The 20,107-nt window shown below is 41.8% G+C and overlaps 1 protein-coding gene across 1 annotated transcript in view; it reads left to right on the top strand.

The window, feature by feature from the left end:
* Nucleotides 1-2,008: 2,008 nt before the first annotated feature.
* The window catches only part of RBFOX1 (RNA binding fox-1 homolog 1), a 1,143,576-nt gene continuing 1,125,477 nt past the window's right edge, over nt 2,009-20,107 (top strand). The window contains exon 1 of the mRNA XM_041462423.1: nt 2,009-2,236. Within this exon, the coding sequence (XP_041318357.1) occupies nt 2,009-2,236 (228 nt within the window). The remainder of the gene's footprint in view (nt 2,237-20,107) is intronic.

The following is a 20,107-nucleotide window of genomic DNA, read 5'->3' as shown; positions in this document are numbered from 1 at the left end:
GGATTTGTTGAAGCCAACAGCTCTGCCTAGGGGGTGTGACTTTTGAAGAAAATCCCTGTTGTTGGTCTCTGCTGCTGCTGCTGTTGATGAGGATATTGAGTGGTGTTTATTGATGGTTTTCTTTCCTCCTGAGCTAGATGGGTGTGGGCACTCATGGCTTTGAGAAGAAGGGCATGACCTGTATCAATCTGTGCTCACCTAGGGTGAAACCCTTCCTGCAGTAGCTGCCTGGCTGTGCTCTGGCTGACAGTCTCTTGTTTCTTGAAGAGGATCAGTCATCAGCTGAGCAGGTTTCTTCTGTAGGCTCATCACAAGTGGACACCACTCCAGATTGAAGGCCAGGCTGTGGAACTTGACCACTGCAGGTTACAAGGCATGTGAGGCTTGATCCAGCACCATTTAAAAAACCACTCAGCTTGATTTTTCCTCTGCTGAGCCCACTTGGTTTGTGTTCATCCAGTTCTGAAAGTATTTACAGCTGCAAGTTAGCAAAGACCAATGGCCACCCCTTTGCTACCATCAGTGTTAGCAGTGGATGTTTAATGTTTCCAGTTCTGGCTGTGCAGATATCCTGGATCTCAGAACTGCTCCCTCAGCCTCCTGTGGGTCTGGCTGGAGTGCCTCAAATGGCTGATTCCTCCCCTCTTTGTTCATTCTTCAATAATTGACACAACTACTTGCTCAAACTAACACCCCCTTCAAAATGCCAGTGAAATCAGTGGTGGGACACGGATTAACTCCCTCCGGGATTGTAATGCCAGTGAAATCAGTGCTGGGACACAAATTAACTCCTTCCAGGATTCCAATGTCAGTGAAATCAGAGGTGGGACACAAATTAACTCCCTCCAGGATTCCAATGCCAGTGAAATCAGTGGTGGGACACGGATTAACTCCCTCCAGGATTCTGGCCAGACAGACCTTGTTGAACACAGCAGAAAATGGAGTTTGACTCATTGAATTCATCCACACCTGGCTGGGCACCACTCCTGAAGTTTTGTCCCTGAGCTCCTGACTGGAACATCTCTGGACATGTGCAGTGGGCTTCTTAGGGATTCACTTCCCTCTGCAAGATATAAGGAACCTCATTTAAATCTACAAGCACTTAAGTGTGAGAAAACAGGACACACATTGTTTGTTTATTTGTTTTTTTTTCTTTAAAAAAGCCTCTACTTCATCTTGCCTTCTCTATGGGAAGAATGAGCAGGACATTGTAGCTTATATGTCAAAGCACTTGGTTACTTTTCTTCTTAAAGGTTCAAGTGTTGCACCAAACCTTTGGTTATGTGTGGTGGTGTTTTTAATAAATTGTCTGCGATAGCAAAAAAACCCTCCAAAATGTCCTGTTGGGTTGTCCTGATCTCATTTTAATCTCATCCCTACAGCTGTAGGACCAGAATTTTATGCGAAATTTGTGTTACAGTGTGGAACATGGATTTAGATAGTGCAAAGTTAATTTACAAAATAAGGATATGCTTATAAAAAACACCCCTAAACCTGCAGTGAAATTATTTTGAAAGAAGCTGTTTGGAGTTTAGGCCACCTTTGCATTTTAATGGGTAATTACTCTTGGCATCACCACCAGTATATAACCAAAGTCCTCAGCATCCCTGAGGCACAGACGTAAATTTGGATTTAAAGACGATGCAGCTAATATTTTGTACTTTGAGGAAAGCCAATTTCCGTGGATCGGGGAGAAGAGAAATCCGAGGGTTTTGGCGCTGGAAGCAGCAGCAGCAGCAGCGTGCACACAATCGATAGAGGGAAGGTTATTCCTGCTGGCGAGAGCAGCGCTCCGGCCGCGCTCAGCGCTCGCAGCCGGCAGGAGAGGGCGGCAGAGAAGCGGCTCCGGATCCTGCACAGCACCCCAATTCTGAACGGGAGCGAGAACACATCGGAGCTCTCGGAAGCCAAATCCCCTTTCAAAACGGCAGCTTCAGCTGCCTTTTTTTTTTTTTTTTTTTTTTTTTTCCTGAAAAAAAAAAAAAAAAAAATCCGCAACACTTTGAAAATGTCAAATTCCTGCGGCAGCCCAGAGGACGCGGGGAAGCAGCGAGGCAGAGATGGCAGGATAAGAAGGGAGGATGTGGATGATTCCCAGCCCGAGGGAAAGAGGCTGAAGCTGGGCAATGAAGGAGGAACCGCTGGAAAGGACAGGGAAGCCGCAGCAGAAGATGCAATAATGCCTTGCTCAGGCAGAGAAGAGCCCGTGCCCGAAGGAGGAGGTGAAGGCAAAAGTGTAAGTGAGCATCTTCAGTGGCTCAGGGAAAGGGGGAAGGGCCAGGAGGTTACCTTTGAAATTATTTGTCATCCTGAAGTTGGTAATTGGGCATGAAGAAGAGCAGGATGAATGAAATCGAGTGTCCCATCTCACTGAGATCATAACCATAGTCCTCTTTAATTCTGATCTTGCCTGCATGCTTTTTAGTGCAGGAGTGTGTGTTTTTATCTGGCTCTCACTGTCAGCTGCTTGCAAGGTGTGTGTGTCAGAGGAGTGATTTCTTTTTTCATGGGGAGAAGGAATACGAACAGCTGAACTTGCTTTTCAGCTCCCAATATCCATGTAGAAATTGGGCAAGGATGGGTGCATTGAACTGGACAGTTTGGGTTGTTTATCAGTCTGTCCATTCAGACTTTGAAGTGCATTCATGTTGAGTAGCAGTGTTTTACAGCCAGGGATGGGGGTAGAGCCGCCAGGAGAGGAGGAGAATTGGTGGTTAGAGATCTCATCTGGTGAGATTTTTGCCAAAGAAGAGCTGCTGAGCAGTTGCCTGTATAAACATCAGCACTGGCAGATGTTTACACGAGGGTAACTTTGCTCCCTGGTTATTCAATTCAGCTCCTGTGCCCGTCAGCAGCTCCCGAGGCTCAGCAGAGAGCTTGGGGCAGAGAGGGAGAAGGTTTGGATCCCCAGCCAGCTGAAGCTTTGCCCCTCCTGGTGCAATTCGGGCCAGGTACTTTTCCTCCACACATCCTGGCTGCTTCCCTCGGTCAGAAATACAGGGGGAGGATGGTGGGGACAGCGTAAACTGGGGTGGAGGATGTTTGCTGTGTGAGATGTCATAGGGGGAAAGTGTAGCTGGAGAGCTCACTAAAGAGCTGCTGGAGGTTTCAGTGCACTGATTTTATCCAGAAGTTTTCTGAAATGTGGGCTGTTTTCTCTCCTGGGATTGATATCCTGAATTTAGACATACTTCTTCAAATGAGGAGCTAAGCAGATGCCCAGTGTTTCGGTAGGATTTACATTTTTAAACCATTTGAAAGATAGTTTATTTGGCTCCTTCTTGGTGGAAGAATCATCTCTAAATGCAACAGTTTTCATGAGCTACAGAAGTATTTAGAATGTGCATAGAGTGTTGTTTATTTATTCAAGCCGAAATCTTTCATCAAGCCCTGTAACTGCAGAGTTACACTTTGCTCTGTGTTTTGGGTTTCCAATGCTGTGTGGAGTTAGGGTCTTGCTAACTCTCAGGCAGTGAAGTACCACTCTTGTTCTTGCACCACTTCTGGCAGAGACTTATTTTCCCCAGAATAAGTGCAAATTACAGGCACATTAATTGCTCAAATGACAACCCTTGCTTTTGGCTAGTTTTGGTTTTTTTTTTCTCTTCTACCTGAGAGTAAAGGTTTAAAATCCATTCTACTTTGTGATAAATATCTAGAAGTGAACACCACTATGAGTTGGGGTAAAAGTCTTTTTGATGGTACATCTTACTATAATACCTAATTAGGAATTTCCTGAAAAATAAGCCTTAATTGAATAAATTTACTTTATCTGTTAAGGGATCATGCAGAATATATGACAATGATGCATACGTGAATCACTGGGCTCTGCCCCATCTGTGAAGCTTGATTTAGCCCCTTACTTAGGTTCTACTGCAGAGTTCTGTGCTGGTTAATACCTCTCCTTTTTTTTTTTTTTTTTTTTTTTTTGTCCTTTCAAGGACCTGGTATAGCTCCTCCAACTTTACATTCTGGCTTTTCAACAGGGGATTGTTAAAAATATTAACAAAGCAAATCAGTTAATGAACAATTATTTCACTGCTTGTCTTTCCCAAAATCAATTCTTAAATAGTTTTTATAATAAAATAATTGTTCTTATAGTAAATCTTAAATTAAACTGAGTTTGATTCAGAACTCATCAAAGCTCAGTGAAGCTCTTCTTTCCCTTCACTTGAGAGGATTCTGGCTTGGGATGTTGCACTGCATTTTGTGTAAAGTTCCAGTAATATTTTTGCCCTTCTCTTTTAAATCTGTCTGATTTGGAGGCATTGTTAGAAATTAATTAGGTGATATTTGAAATTCTGTTAACATAAATTTTTTTCTCAAAGCAATAAAACTTGTTCAACAATGGCTGTAAGTGTCTGTCACCTTGTAGAGAGCAAGCTGCTGGAGAAGATGGACTGTGTGCCCTTAGGAAACACTGGAATGACTTCATTTCTGTGCTTAGAAGAATCTTTATTTTATAGGTATAGTGGTATGGGTAATCAATGCATGCATTGGAGGAACATTTCCTAATAGTCCATTATGTCTTCCACTTTAAAGAAGGACATTTAAAAGAAATTATAGGCTTTGACTCATTTTTGGACTAGTAATAAAAAATCAGCACAGTGTGTGTGCTATTTCTCTGTTTATTCCACTGCTATTTGCCTCATCCAACATCATTCTTGGGTTCAGAAGGAAGAACTCTGCCTTGATCAGCTGCTCCAGCTCATTATTCCACTTGGATTCTGGAGAATGCAGACACAATGTATATTTTATGCTCCTGGAGTGATGTGGGCATTTCCTTGGCACCCTGAGTTTGCAGCAGGAGCTGCTGCTGGGCACAAGTTGGTTGTGCAGAAGGATCTTTGTGCCCTGGACAGAGCTCCCTTCCCTGCCTTGGCAAAGAGGGGCTGCCTTTGCCAGCAGCAGGCTGGCAGCAGCAGCTGGAGCGGCTCCTTCCCTTGGTGCTGGCTAATGCAGTGACAGGGTGTCCTGGTTTGAACAGACAGGTGTCTGTAAGGAAGGCAGGTAGGTATCTATTAAAATAATTTACTTCTTGCTTTCTCTTTCTATTGCCTTCATTATGGTGAGAAAGCTGCTCGTGGCAGGTGTGGATCACACAGTCCAAGGCCCTGGAATTGTTCCTTCTGTGATGTTTTTTCCTGGCAGAGCATCAGGATGAAGCCTTTGCTTCAAACCTAGGGCCTTGTAGTGAGGTTCAGCTTGAGAAACCCTTCACTGGGTGCAGATGGTGGGGAATTGGCCTTGGGGAGAGCTGGTGAGTCACTGCTTTTCATCAAGAATTTGGGTGAAAATCTTTAACCAGCTGCTCTGGAGAATTCCATCCCCAGCTGTGTGCCTGGGGGATGAGCACAGCTGTCAGCTCTGTGATGCCAGAGCATTGATTGTCACCCTACCCCTGACCACACTCTGGAAATTGTTAAATCAGGCTAAAGCTGTATTTCCTGAAATGGGAGGAGTATGAAGAATTAAACATGCAAGTGCAGACTTCTTCCTGGGCTGACAGACATGAGATAGACTCATAGTTACCCATGAGTAACTGTGTGAGACTCATAGTTACCCATGAATAACTCTGTGAGACCCATAGTTACTCATTAATAACTCTGTGAGACTCATAGTTACCCATGAGTAACTGTGTGAGACTCATAGTTACCCATGAGTAACTCTGTGAGACTCATAGTTACCCATGAGTAACTCTGTGAGACTCATAGTTACCTACGAGTAACTCTGTGAAACTCATAGTTACCCATGAGTAACTGTGTGAGACTCATAGTTACCTACGAGTAACTGTGTGAGACTCATAGTTACCCATGAGTAACTGTGTGAGACTCATAGTTACCCATGAGTAACTCTGTGAAACTCATAGTTACCCACAAGTGGTCATCAGGAGTGTGGATCCTTGTGATCCGTGCATCATTGTCTTTCAAGAATAGTCCTTTTTTGTCTCTCTTTAACCAGCTCTTTTTGCATATGCCTTTGGATTTTGGTGCAGAGATATTTCTGTATCCACAAGGCCTCCTTTGTTATGATCCAAATTTTCCCCCCATAAATATTTGTGCCAAGTTTAGAGACGAAGATTAAATTTCCTGGGTTTGGTTTGACTTCTTAGTGTTCCCACAGCACACAGCTTCTGAAACTGTGTTTTCATCTGTAATGGCACCTGAGCCAAGAGAGAGCTTGAACTTTTACCTTTTAAACAACTTTCAGAATGACTAGAATGCATTTGTGAATTAATGTACTGTTTAATTTTTTTGTTTTTTACTTGTATTTGTGAGTACTTAGAAAGAAGGAAAGGGTACCTTGAAGAAAAAAATGCAACTTTTTGTTGCTAACATCAGAAGTAACATCTTTATTCAGTTTTGGGACTGTCATGTTGTAAAAGAAAATGTGAGGAAAGTATCTGAAAAAGTGCTTAGGACTTTTGTAGGAGGGGAAAACTGGTTTTGCTGATCAACTCTGAAGAATTGACTACATTACACTTGTATCATGTGACAGATCCAGCCTTCTAAATCTCAGATGTTGATGGAATTGTAAACCCAGTTTAGATGGGGGGGATGTGACATGCTATGCAATGTCTTTGCACAGAGAACAAATTGTACCTTGTCATTACTTGGAGTAATTTGAGTATTGCTAAATTGTAGAATAACATACCTTGGAAAGCTGAGAAACACACATTGAAAAGCTGATCATTTAAAAGGAGGAGAGGAAGGGTTTTCTAGAGATTAGGATATGAACTTGGAGCTTCAGCTCAAGATAAAATTCCCTTGTTTGAAGGATGGTCTGGGTTCATGGTATGGAATTAAAAGTTCTGTCAAGACCAGGTGTGGATGTAGGAACTGAGCCCATCTGGATTCACTACAGCAACTCCAGTGTGAGCCTTCAGCAGTGTGAGCTGCTGTCCTGGAAGGGCTTGGGATAAATAACAAAGACATTAGGAGGTGTTGAATTTGAGAATGGTGTTAATTTTGATGAGTGAAATGCACATTTTTTATGTCTTATGTTTAGCTTGGGTTAAAGTCATTTTTGACTCAATAACTCAGGGCTTTTTCATTAAATACATGCATGACACATAGAAGGAAGTGTAGGAATTGGATCTGAAGGCTGGCAGTTTAACCTTTCTGTGCATTGCCACACAAGGTTTCACTGTGTTAGCGCAGTTTCTCTCATAGATTTTCTGGTTTAGGACATTTATTTGCTCCTTACAGTTGGTTTATTACAAAACCTGATTTGTGTGTGTATGGCTTTGTGATCATGATTGCATTTATAAATATTACTTCAAAGAGGAAATGTGTTTGAGTAGGGAGAAACTGGGTTGGTGGGTTTGTCTGGACTGAGAGTCCAATTTAAGGTGCTGATTTCTGACTCTCAGGGTTCTAAGCAGATTGAACCATTCTTCTGTCAAGGCTGTGGTTTAGTTCTTTTTCTCTCCTCTTTATAACAGTGTTTCAATCTGTTGAGTTCCTTTTGTCCTCAGACAAGATGGAATGGATGTGTTTTAGGAGAGCACCATAAATTTAAAGTGTTTTGAAGAGCAGGACATTTGGAATGTGTTGCAGACTGCATCTGCCTTTCCTCTCGTTCCTTTTCTGGGTCTGATTACCTAATTAGAGGATAACTTCAGGATTTAATCTATTGACTTGTTAGGCAGACTGTGATAGATGCTGGAATTACTGCTTTTGTTTTGATTCAGAGCACAATCAAGTTCTGTGATCCAGGACAGAGACATAATTATTTGCCTTCGGAAGCGGGAAGAAAGGAGATGATAATTCTTTAGAAGTCAGTGGTGGTATTGATGCAAGGTGCTGGAGTTCCTTCCACAGGAATATTTGCTAAATCAAAGTAAAGGAGCTTCGGTAGAAAGGTGTGGATAAATCAAAATCGGTTTGGACTTGATTCCAAGAACAAGAACAAGTTGAAGGGAAATGTTCTCTCTAAAACTGATTCATCCTCCTGTTAACCTCTGGCTGGTGTCAGCAAACTGTCAGCAAACAATGGCACTGCAGCCTGAGCAGGAATAATTGCAGCAAGGAATTGCCTGAGACAAGGAAAGGCGGCAGAAAGAGACCCATATCAATGACCTTGTTTTGCCATTTTTCCTGTAGCTGCACTAGATGGCAGGGGCTAAGTGTGCAAAGCTAAGGGCTTGGTGTACATTACCCTATTATTTTGTGATGAGGGAATTTTAATTTAATTCAGCAAATAACTGCCTGTTTTCAACAAGCAATTTCAACCAAGAGCAACACTGGCCAGTTGTGTTTACTCATTGGAAGTTCAATTTCACTGATAAGGAACATTCATGGAGCATTTCTATCCCAGTCTGAGCAATCAATTGCCTAATATTACAATTTTTGTAGAGTGATTGGACTATTACTTTTGATTGAAATTACAAATGCATTAAAATCTTCCAGAGTGCAAAGGAAGACATTTGTGATCTATGTTGAATTAGCGGAGATATGAAATTAAGATATTTATATATTGCTCTCATTTGCTATGCTTTCTCCTTCTGTATGCAATGTCAGCCAGGAAAATATTTTTATTTCAAGTCTCTGTGATTTAAAGATTAATAAAATTATTTACTTTACTTTGGTTTTTTTTTTTTACTATTTGCAGTCTTAGTCATTAGCCCTCACTACAACAATAAGGAATAAGCCCAGAAGCTATGCAAAAATTGAAAATGGAATCAGGCTGGTGCTTCACTGGCTGTCCCTTTCCTGTGGAGTACTCAATGTTCAGACTCATTTGGGATGCATTATTACTAAAGAGTTGCCTATTTTGTTCCATTAAATTAGGCTGCAGGATCTGCTGCACTGCCACCCATGTAATTTCCCCCTCAGGAGTGCACTTAATGTGTTCTGATGTTTGAATGCTTTCCCCACTGTGCACTTCTTAAACAGCCCAAGGAGTTACAGGCAATCTTGTCTACACTAGAAAGGATCTCATCCTTTAAATTCAGAGTACAGAACCTTTAATTTCAATGGTTGTCTCATGTTCTGATCTCTTTTCTTCTGGCACTTTAAAATGGGCATAACTGGTCCAACACTTGTGAGCCAGTTGGTCACTGCCAGCAAACTTCAAATAGCTTGGTGTAGGAAAAGCTGAGTGACTTAACCTGGTGACTCTAAGTGCTAGATAATGAAGTAATTCTCAATTAGTTGTACTGATAATTAATAAAGGTTCATCTAAGATTCACAAATCAATGAGAATTGTCTGCAGTCCTTGGTAAGGATACTTTCATTCCAGCCTGAAAAGTAAAACTTGTTTAAAATGAAAAAGATTTCCTGAGCACAATAATTCTTATACAATCTATTCTTTCACCTGCTGCTTTTCCCCTGCATGTTTCCAATATGTTGGAATATATCAGCCCTACTGCACAGGGATTTGGCTTTAGGATCCCTAGGAAAGGACACAGCTCTGGTTCCCTGATTTCATAGAAAGATCTTTCTTTACTGAGTTGGTCACTGGGCAGAAGTGGAAAGGTGAGGTAGAGAAGCTCCTGGGTGTCCAAGGTTTTATGGCAAGGATTGTGCAGGATCCTAACAAGAACTGAGCAGGGACACCATGGAATCAGCCCTGGCATGGACTCAGAAGGGTTCTGTGTTTTCCAGGGTTCTGTTTTCCCTTGAAAGCTGAGCAAGGACAGCACAGGATCAGCCATGAATGGATGCACTGAGGGGGCTCTGCATTTCCCCAGCTCCTGTAATTATTCTGATGATATTGATTACCCTGAAGCATAATGAGATGGTGAAAAATTAACAAATTCTCACAAAGTTTCCATTCCTTTTACTCTCTACGAATAGTTTGGTAAATTCCTGTTTTAGCTGAGTTGTACTGTGCATTCAACATGCATTATCTTCAGGGAATGTTAATTTCAACAAAAAGAAGGCTAATCACAAAAAAATATAAATGGATTTAGTATGTAAAATTATGAAGTCATCACACTGAGTCTGTCATAGTTCCTTGAGTTGGGCCACAACTAAATGGAAATTAAACATTCTTATCAATAATGCACTGGGGAAGTAACATCTGTTCTGAGATGCTGAGAGGTTGTTTTTTCATTCACTGAAATATTTATTTCAACTAAAAACCCTAATCTTTTCACTGTCTCCAGAGGGCAGAATCATTGACTGTTATGTTTAGAAACTGTCTGTGAATTACAAGAGTCCATATGAAATGGAAAGAATTCTGATTGAGCAATTAATCACTTTTTACTTAATTTAAAATAAATAATGACATTACAGGAAGCTGTTGCATTAGCTCCAAAAAGAAGACTGATTCTTGGAAAAGCAGCAGAACAAAATTTCTCTCTCTCACTATAGGATAGTTTCCAGCTCTTGAAGGCACAAAAACAATAGTTTTTTTGTGATGAGGCAATATTTTCTTCTAATTAGCCAGTGTTGTGTTACCCATGTAACATAAAGGTTGCTGTTCCTGGCCACCCATTTTCAGATCCTTCTTAGATTTCAAGGCTAGAATTGACTGCTAGACCCTGGCTTCTGGTAGAAGTTAATTCCATCTTCCTAAATTCTGTTTGAGCTAGAAAATGGATTTTTTTACAAAAACAGCCACTGTTGATTAAAGGCTTCAGGTCACGGACAATTCCTCAAGTCTCCAGGTAAATTTCTTGCTGTAGATAATTATTCTTAGAATAAAAGTATAAATCCTTGCCTGGAGTTGGAATTTGCCCAACTGCTCATCCCAGCCTGAGCGGATTGTTTTGCACCAGATGTTATTGACTCCCATGATGGGAATAAACTCATTTCCTCCTCCTGGATAAGCCAAGCATCTGGATCCATGAGCTTTGTTTTCCTGCTGCAGGTCTGTGCTCCCCATCTGAAATAATTCATCCGTGCCCTCGCTGGCTCTTTGCAAGTTCAACATTTTTGCAGAAAGCTGATTCTGCTGGATGTCCCCTGTTATTATATCAATGGTTTAGGTACTGCTCTGGCCTGGGCTCCAGGTTCATTTACCAACAGCTGCCAATGCCACAAAACATTCTGTGTTTGCCCACATGGAAGTGTATTTTTGTCAGACAAGCCCAGAATTTATGACTGCAATTTGATTAAAATTGCCTGAAAATTACCAGTGCCTTGATTTATACATACTCACTTTCCAATTCACTGGGAAAAAAAAAATCACTGAATAATATTCATGGAAGAACAGATCCTTGTGGGATGTTAATTGCAAAGGCATCTTAATTGGAATGACTTTGCTCCTGCTCCTTTTTTTCCCCCCTATCTGCTCAGTTTTAATTCATTTTAAAGTGTCCTGTGTAGCTGTGCACACAAACCAATATAGAGCTGTAAGTTACTACTTTGGAGTGGTTGCTCAATTCTGATTTAAAAAAAAAAAATCATTATGTAACTGAGCCAAAAAATCAAAACTAAATTAATATCTTGTTATCTGTTGGCAAATTTTGCCCCACCCAGTGATAACTTTCAAAGATCCTTAATCTTCCCAGGTGAGAGGTCAGTTTGGATCATTGTGGCTCAGCCCCTGTGTGGTGGCTTGGGATTCTGTTCCCCTGGGGGTGTGTGCAGTGTGCATTGTTAGCAGGGAAGCTTTGCACCAAAGCAAAATGAGGAAAGAACCCCCAGAAAAAGCCCAGCTGTGTGTCTGAAATCAGTTCTGTGTCTGCAGCTGCCTGGTCAGTGCAGGGGGAGGGTGTGATGGAGCTGGGAAGGGACCAGGAGAGCCCCAGTGCTGAGTGCTGCAGCGTGATTGATTGATTGATGGACTGATGTCTGAGTGCCAGCTACAGAAATCTCCCCTGCAGGGGTCTGGAATCACCCCTGGGGGCTCTGGGGTGGGCGCAGGGAGGTCAGGGCCCATCAGCAGGATGAGGGGAGTTCCCTGGAGCTGAGGGCACAGCTCTGGCTGTTTGTTGGCACCTCTGGTGGAGAGCGGGGCTGGCACAGGTGGGGACAGTTTGGGCTGAGCCCTGGCAGCCTCTGTTTTCTCCTGGCAGTCTCTGTTTTCTCCTGTGTCATAATAACATTCTCTCAGTGGTGTTTGTGCAGTGTCAGTGTTGTCTCTGCCAAAACACTATATGATGTTATAATATAATATATAATATATATTATATATTATATATAGAATATATATATAGAATATATACATAAAAATAAATAATATATATAATATATAATAGGCTATATATTAACATAATGTATTAATATATATTATTACAGTATTATTATATTAATGTAAAGAATACGTATTAATATATTAATATAATATATTGATATATAAAATTATATTGTATTATATATTGTATAATATATTGTATTATAATATTATAATATAGGCTGCAACATGAAAGGTAGGTTCTCCCAGCCTGGGGAGCTGATTTGTGGAACACCTATTGCACAAGCTTAGCAAAGTCAGTGCCTGGTGGTGCTGAGAGGACAGAGGCATGGGTTTGTGTTGGTTTGGGTTTTTTTTTTCTCCTGTTGGTTTATTTTTCACTGGGGGAAGAACATAATCCCACAGAGTAATATCTTTGCTTAAACCACCTCATTAAAAAAAAAAAAATCAGTAATTCCTGATATTTCATGCCAATTGCTCAGTTCTCTCATTAGAACTCCACATACACAAATGATAGCATCCCCTTATCTGTTCATCTTTTTAAAGCTTGTTTTTGTAAAAGGAACAATTACTTAAATTGCTAGAGTAGATTTTTATTTTTTTTAAGCTTGCTGCTCTTAAATCTGTTTGCTGAAGGAAAGGGTCTCTTTCATGTGCTGTTCCTCAGCCCTTCATCTGGAGAAGCTGTTAGAGATTACTAAATCAGCACTGGGGTCTGAATGCTGCCGCAGAAGGGGCTGCAGGATGGAATTGGTGCGTGTGTTTGATGTGTTTGATGTGACTGTGCAGATGTGTGCACACCCTCGGTGCTGCTTTAGTGCATCAGCTTTATTTGTAATTGCCAGGATACTTTTCTTCTTCTGAGCTCAAAGTGCAAAACGCCCTCCTTGAACAATGTCTAATTCTGGCATGCTGACCTAAGGAATCCTGGAAATGAAATGTGCCTAGAAACAAAAGTTTTGACTTTCTCAGTCGCTGACCCCCTTCTTAGGCTAAAGAGCTGTTGTCTGAAGAGAATTATGACTTTCAAGGTGTAAAATCTATTCTCTGTCATGTCAAGAGATTGCTAGGACTTTGAAAATTCACTGATCTTTTCTTTCTGCTCCTCTTTAGTCTGAACTTTTCAAATTGCTTCCCTGGCAGCAGAGGATGGACAGTCTGGGGGTGTGGGGCATGGTTCCAGCTGGCAGAGACCACTGCTCCCAGTCTGTAGCAGAATAACTGGTAGCTAAATAACTCTGTTTATTTACTCAGCAATAGCTTCAGGAACTTTTTCAAAGAAATGGACGTTTTGTGTATCCCTTACTGGGAATGTGAAGTCAGGGAGGTGACACCAGCCCTCTCTGCTGTCCCAATATTGGAATTGGCCCAAGACAGTATCCAGAGCATTCTCCTCACAAAAACAGCACTCAAAACCCAGAATCACCCACTTTCCTTGGAGTGCCTTGTAGCAAAGTAACTCCAAAGGCATCTGGTGTGAAGTGCTTCAAGTGCCAAAGAAGTGATCAACAGCTTCAAGTATCAAAAACTTCAAGTTTCATCTGTAATAAATGATATAAAATCATCTGAACAGCCGTCCTTATGAAGGCAGTTTATTATTTACAGAGACCTTAAAGGGGATTTGGAGGCAGGTTGATGAAATGTCACTGCTTTCACCTCACACAGTAATTGTATTTTAATGAAGTAAAGCCTCTCAGTTGCAGAGACGTTGGCTGGTGGGGGAATACCAACAAAATGTAAGGGAATAAACCGGGGAAAGAACCTGCTTTTCTCAGAGGTGTCAAGAAGAGAGGGAACTAATTCAAGGAATTGTTGTGGAGCTCCCAAGGTGCTTCAGTGTTCTTGATGCTCCCTTGAAGCCAAGGAAATCACAGCAGCACAGGATGAAGCCTGTGTCTCACTGGAGCTGGATGTCAGGGTTTATTCCAGCAGCTTTGCTTGGTCCTTGGCAATGCTCAGAGAATTTGGTGCTCATTGCAGTGTTCAACTCGTGGTGTTTGTCAGCTGTGCCTGCTGGCACTGGGTCAGAGTGTGCTGTCCCAAGATCCATTCCTCTTCAGGAAATCACCAAGAAAAAAGTGACTGTGGGTCTGACAAATGTTTTGTTTTCTCCCTTTGCATGGTGATTTTCCTCCTCTATCTTTGACTTAGAAGGAAGTTAAAATCTCTTTGCTTTTAGTTATATTTATATTAAGTATATTATACTTATTTATATTATTTAAATTATTTATATTATAAATATTATAATATTATAATATTTATATTAGTTATATTAGCTCAATCAAGGATTTCCTGACTCCAAAAGCATCTTCTTAACAAATTTTCCAAGAATTAGTTGAACCACCAAAAACAAGTAGTTCAAATTCTCATATTCTAGGATTAGCCACTTTTAAGCAGCAACAATAGAAGTTGAACATGCACATCTTCATTAGGTTCAACTAAAACTTATTTTGAAAAGTACCATGGGTTTCTCTGATGAAAGGTTCATATAAACTTAGGAAATGTGTTTAGTATTGCTGGTAATAAAAGCCCAATTTCTTCTGAAGGGCTGATAAGCTACAGCTTAAAGGTGACTTTATATATTCAATGTAAATTTTTTTCATTCAGTGCCAGAAAGTCCTGCAAAGGCCAGGCAGACTCCCCCGCCTTCAAATTAATTTTTCAATATGACTGCAGCAGAGTTTGATTTGCAAACACAGCATCTAATTTCTTTAGTTTTGGCTTAAGGAAGCTGGCTGGTTCCTGTATAACACCTAGTGGACATATTCTGTTTTCTCTTAAACTGAGAGGGTAAAAACTCCAGAAGTGACAGTGGGATCCTCCTAAATCTCCCAAGAGCTGAGCCAGAATCTGATTTTTTTATGCTCAAAACTTTGAGCCCCCTGATACTTTCTGCAGAACTGACAGAAACATTTCATTAAATGAATTATGATGTTTGTTTTCTTGTGTTAATCTTTTCCTGTTCTTTATTGTATGGTGCATTTGCATGAAAATGGCATTTTGAAGAGTGATCTGTTCCTGATGCTGGTCCCTCACCTGGAGGCACAATCCGTGCTTGGATTTGCAGTTAGTTGCTGTGGAAATGATGGCTGCACTGGCAGAGCTGGTGCTCTGCTCTTGGGAGGAAAGGGAGCAGCAGGAGCTGATGGATCCTTAAACCACCCAAGATCTCTGCAAAATTACACACACTGGAGGAAAGATGAAATTGAGAAGCCACACAGACAAAGTGGAATGGTCTTAAAAATGTTTCCATCCCTGACTTGTCTCTCATCAAGCTGGTGTCAAAATAGGAACCAGCTGTGCTGCAGAAGGAACAAAGTTTGTTGGAGCCTACAAGGAAATGCCCAGAGCTCAGAAATGCCCAATTCTCTGTTTTAACTTGATTAGGATACCTGTGGTTGGAGCAGGATTTCTGTGTTCTGGGGGAGGAAATCATCACTTCAAGGTCTGAATTAGGAGTTCCTGAGGTATGAACCAGGATAAGCACAGTGGCTTGAGCCAGGCACCAAACCCACCTCAAACAGCAATGCAGAACTGTGTTAACATTGCTTAAAATCCCAAAAATATGTTCAGGGAGAAAGCAAAGCAGATCTGGATTGAGACAATTGTGTCTTCTGGGAAAGTGGCATTTTGTACTGCAGGTGTGTGCTCCAGCCCTCAGTCCTGTCCTGGGCAGAGGAAGCAGATGGTTCTGATGAAGGTGGAGCCTGTGAGCTGAGACCAAAGAGCTGAACTGCTTTTGCAGCTCCCTGAAGGTTTCCCTCCCTTATCATGACTTGTTTTCTTAGTAGCAAGTTCTCAGTTTTTGCCCTCCCAGCTGTCAGGAGATCAGATATGATTTCAGTTCCGTGGGTGTTCTAAGGATGTCTTTGGGGAAATTACCAAGAGCAGCCTTGGGTGTTATATTTGGGGCCAAACACAGGATTTGAGTGTGTGGAAAATGGTGTTAAAGAGAGGATGTCCCAATCAGATAGAAGTGTTTGTTTAACTTTGCCCCTTGTTCTCAAATTCATTTTGAAGGCAATGAGTTGCTGGTTTTTTTGTTGTTGTGGATTCACTCAGTTTATGGATTAGCAGCAGGGTTGAGGAAGATTCCTTCATGGTTTTCATGGAGATGAAACAGCCAACACAAAGCAAAGCCTTTCTTCCTTGTAGCACGAGGTGCCTTGTGGAACACGGTCAGAAACTCTAAACCAGGAGGCCTGAAGCAGGATGTGATGAGATGTTTCCAAGCAAACATTTCCCAGCATCACAGCAGGAAGGTGGAGTGAAAAGATTGCTCCCTGGAAAATGTGCCCAGATGTCTGAATTGTCACTGCTGACCTAGGTGCAGGTGTGTGGGTGTGACCTCCTCTGACAGGGCAGGCTGGCACTGCAAACAGCTCCCGTGTCTGCAGCAATCTGTGCCCCAGTAAATCTGTGTCCCAATAAATCTGTGCCCCAATATTTGGTAATTACTAAATGAACTGAGAGGATTGGCAGTGCCTTTTCTGATACAGGCACTTTGGGAAGTCTCACTGCTTTGTTCAGCTGGAATTCTGTTGCGTGGCTTGGCCTGAGAGGTTGGCAGCAAGGCAGAGAGCTGATCGAAGATGTCTCAGTGTGCATCTGCACAGACAGGTCACAGCCCAAAATAACACAGGGGGCTCTGAAACCCAAACCAGGTGCTGAGGCCATTATCACATTGCCTCCAGCGAGGGCACAGATCAATGCTTCACCCTCCCTGTCCTTTCTGCAGCTGTTTTTAGAATGCTGGTATTTAGGAACCCCCAGGCTCTCTCCTTTGCTGCCTCCCCTCAGCACCCCCTGTGCTTTCATGACCCCTCTCCCAGGGGGGTTTGGTGTTCAGGAGCCAGCACAGCTCTCCAGGCTTCTGCCTCTCACCTGAGACTTTGGGAGCTGCACCAAAAAGCTGCTAATTAGAGAAAGGACCCACTTTCTACCTCCATGGCCTGTTCATCTGCAAGATATAAATATTTTAATTTCCTTGAGTGATTAAGGAGCTAAACTTCAAACCTCATTTTATTATGCTGTGGCACTGCCAGTTTGCTTTCTTCTACTTTGCTTTATTAATATAAACACTAAATAGCCATTCTACCTTCCCACTGTAAATGCTGGAAGGCTGCAGTGGGAAAAGAAAGGAGCCAGCATCACTTGCTTAGAAGAATAAAGGAACTAAATAATCCTGAAGCTGATTCCTATCACTTATCGTGTTCTTTGGGCCATACCTGTTATGGGGAAAAAATAAATCAGTTTCTGTAAGAATGAGGACCAGTTGTATCTGTGGGGACTCAACTGCCAAATGTCACCTGAAGCATTATAAAATTTTCCAAGAGATTAACACTAAGAAATACAAGAAATTGTACAATTAGCATGAGAAAAGTGTGTGTGTGTATATATGGAAACTCTCTAATTCTTCTAAGAAATATGTAGGATTTATCATAAAGCTACTCTTGGATTACCAACTCCAAGTATTAAATTGTAAGTAAACCTCTTATTTTTTTTTTCCTTCACATCATGAATCTGCCTTCAATCATATTATAAAAGTAGTAATTTTAGATGCAGTTTTTCTGTTAACTTCTACATTTTAAGCTGTTTGGGTGATATTTTAGTGACAGATTTATCTGTAAGACTGCAAACAGGAATGTAAGCTGCTACACAAGAATGTAAATGAAAAGCTGAACTTTTAGTAAAGCAGAGTTTCTGAAATAATTCCATCACTTCAGCTATACAGAATTTCAAGAATAAACCAAAATGTTAATGAGAGACTTGATTCAAAAACTGGAGACTTAGAAGCATTGACACTTGCTTGAAAGAAAATACTTTTAAATCAAGGGAAATTTTAAATGGATTGCCAGAACAGCCTTTACTGTGACAAATGGTTTTGTTTATGCTGTTTATCAATTTTTGAGTTCTGCTTGCCAGGCAGGTGAGCTCACAGCACTGGTGGCCTCACCTCCTATTTCAGCAAAACCTGGGATGTGCAGCTGCTGGCACTAAGTGGGGATCATTTACTTTCTCTCAGCAGACTTACAAAATAATTTTAGGAACTTTAAGAGCATTTGAAGCAGGATGAATTCAAGCACTTCATAGGGATTTAACTTGATTTCTTTTTTTGAGCAGGGTTGGAGGACAAGTGCTAAAATAATCCTGTCACTATTTGGAATGTTTGAAGAGAAATTTTAATTTTTACTGAGATGAAGATTGAATGTCCATTTTGCACAAGTTCTTCATTCTCCTCTTCCCTTGCTCTTTATAAAAGATTTAGATGGTTTGGGAAGCTCAAGTAAATACTTGGAACTATTACAGCAGGACAATCTTGACATAACTTATTCAGCATCAATTACTGGTGTGTGCCTGCTCTTCAGACCTGTGTGGTGGCATTGATGGGCTCACTGTGCACAGGCCTCATCTTCATAAAAAAGGGCTCCATCCATCTGTGAAGTGGTGAACCAGACGCAATTAGCATTTTTAAAAATAATTCACAGTAATAGCATATTTTTTGACAGACAGAACCCCAACCTCTTTACATTTTCTTTGAGGCTTCTGCTACTAAGTGCAACACTTCCATTTATCAACGGAAAAAACCAATGTACTGCACAACCCAACCCAAAACTCTTTGAAAAGCCATTTTTGGAATAGAACCCACGTGGAAGCTCTGAATTAAAAATGGTGATAAATCAGCTGAAACCAAAAAGCCCAGTTTGCTGGGGTCCTGGCTGTGCATCCCCTGCAGCAGGCTGCTCCCGGAGCTGTGCTGCCCGCTGGGGCTGGGGCTCCCTCCCGGGCAGCCTGCCATGGGCTGGGCATGTCCTCTCCAGGGCAGAAGGGATGATTTGCTGCTCTTGAGTAGCTCCTCATTTACAGAAATTTCCTCATTTATGTGCTCAAAGCCCCCTGAGTGTTAACACAGTTTTTAAACCCATCACAAGTTCTACGGTCACCCCTCTTTTGCCCAACTTGTGCATCGCCTGCCTCTGCACTATTTACAGAGTCAGAAAGGCATTTCTGTGTGGTTTTTTTCTTGCTTCTGTTCTTCCACAGGGTTGTCCAGCCTGATTTGGCTCTCCATCACTAACGGGGGCAGGTGTGTGAGGTCACACAGAAGGGAACACAACTCCTCCCACAAGCTCTGCCTTGTCTCAGAGGCACTCATGCTTTTCAGCACTGTGTAAGTTCCACTTCAGCCAGTGGTACTTAAAACTCACTTTAAAATAGGGTGGGTCTGCTCTCATCCTCGAGGTCAGGTGTCTTTTTCATTGCTCTGATGAAGAGGAGAGCAAATCTTGGGCACACTGCAGCAGAATCAGATTTTTCCCTCTGGGTCACAGGTGGGTGAAGAAAGTCCTGTCACAGTCTGGAACTGCAGCAGGTTGCTTCCAATAAAGTGTATTTTGGATCATGCTAGGTGTGTGTGGGAAATAATATCAGGAAGCTTCTTGGTGGAAAACTGCAGCAGGCTCTGGGTGAGGTGGTTTCCAGGACTCCAGTATTTAAAGATTGATGCAAATGCCTCTTGCACTCAAACCATGGTTCAAACCTGCTCACTGCCTTGTCAAGATGTTGCCTTCTGCAGCTCTTGGTCTTCATTTCCAAGTCCCTTTAGGTCTCTGCCTGCTGGATTGGTTTCTTTGTTACATTCAGAGGCAAAATGATCTGTCCCTGCACAGCACTGGCAATGCTGACAAGCAATAGCTGATTTTCTGCTACAGGTTTAGTGTTCATCTGCCAGCAGGTTCAAATTAATCTCTGGTCCCTCAGTCAGTCAGCAGGAGAGCATTTGGTTGTGTTAAAACTCAGCTGGGCAACTGAGAGGAATCCTGAGTGCCACGTGCTCCCACAGCTCAGGGCTCACTGGGGGATGTGTTAGAGCATCATAGAAACACCACCTGCTCTCAGTATTTGCTGATCTGTGAAGCCGCTTTATTGCTCAGGTGTCTAACAACATGCAAATGTGTGTATTAATGGCTTCTGTGCCGTAAAAATGGCAAGTTTATAACTCTGCACTTTATAGAGCCTG

This window comes from Pyrgilauda ruficollis, unplaced genomic scaffold (genome assembly GCF_017590135.1).
Source record: "Pyrgilauda ruficollis isolate IOZ18807 unplaced genomic scaffold, ASM1759013v1 scaffold16, whole genome shotgun sequence".
In the NCBI taxonomy this organism is placed as follows: Eukaryota; Metazoa; Chordata; class Aves; order Passeriformes; family Passeridae; genus Pyrgilauda; species Pyrgilauda ruficollis.
The sequence above is the reverse complement of the archived record's forward strand: the minus strand, read 5'-3'. Positions and strand labels throughout refer to the sequence as shown.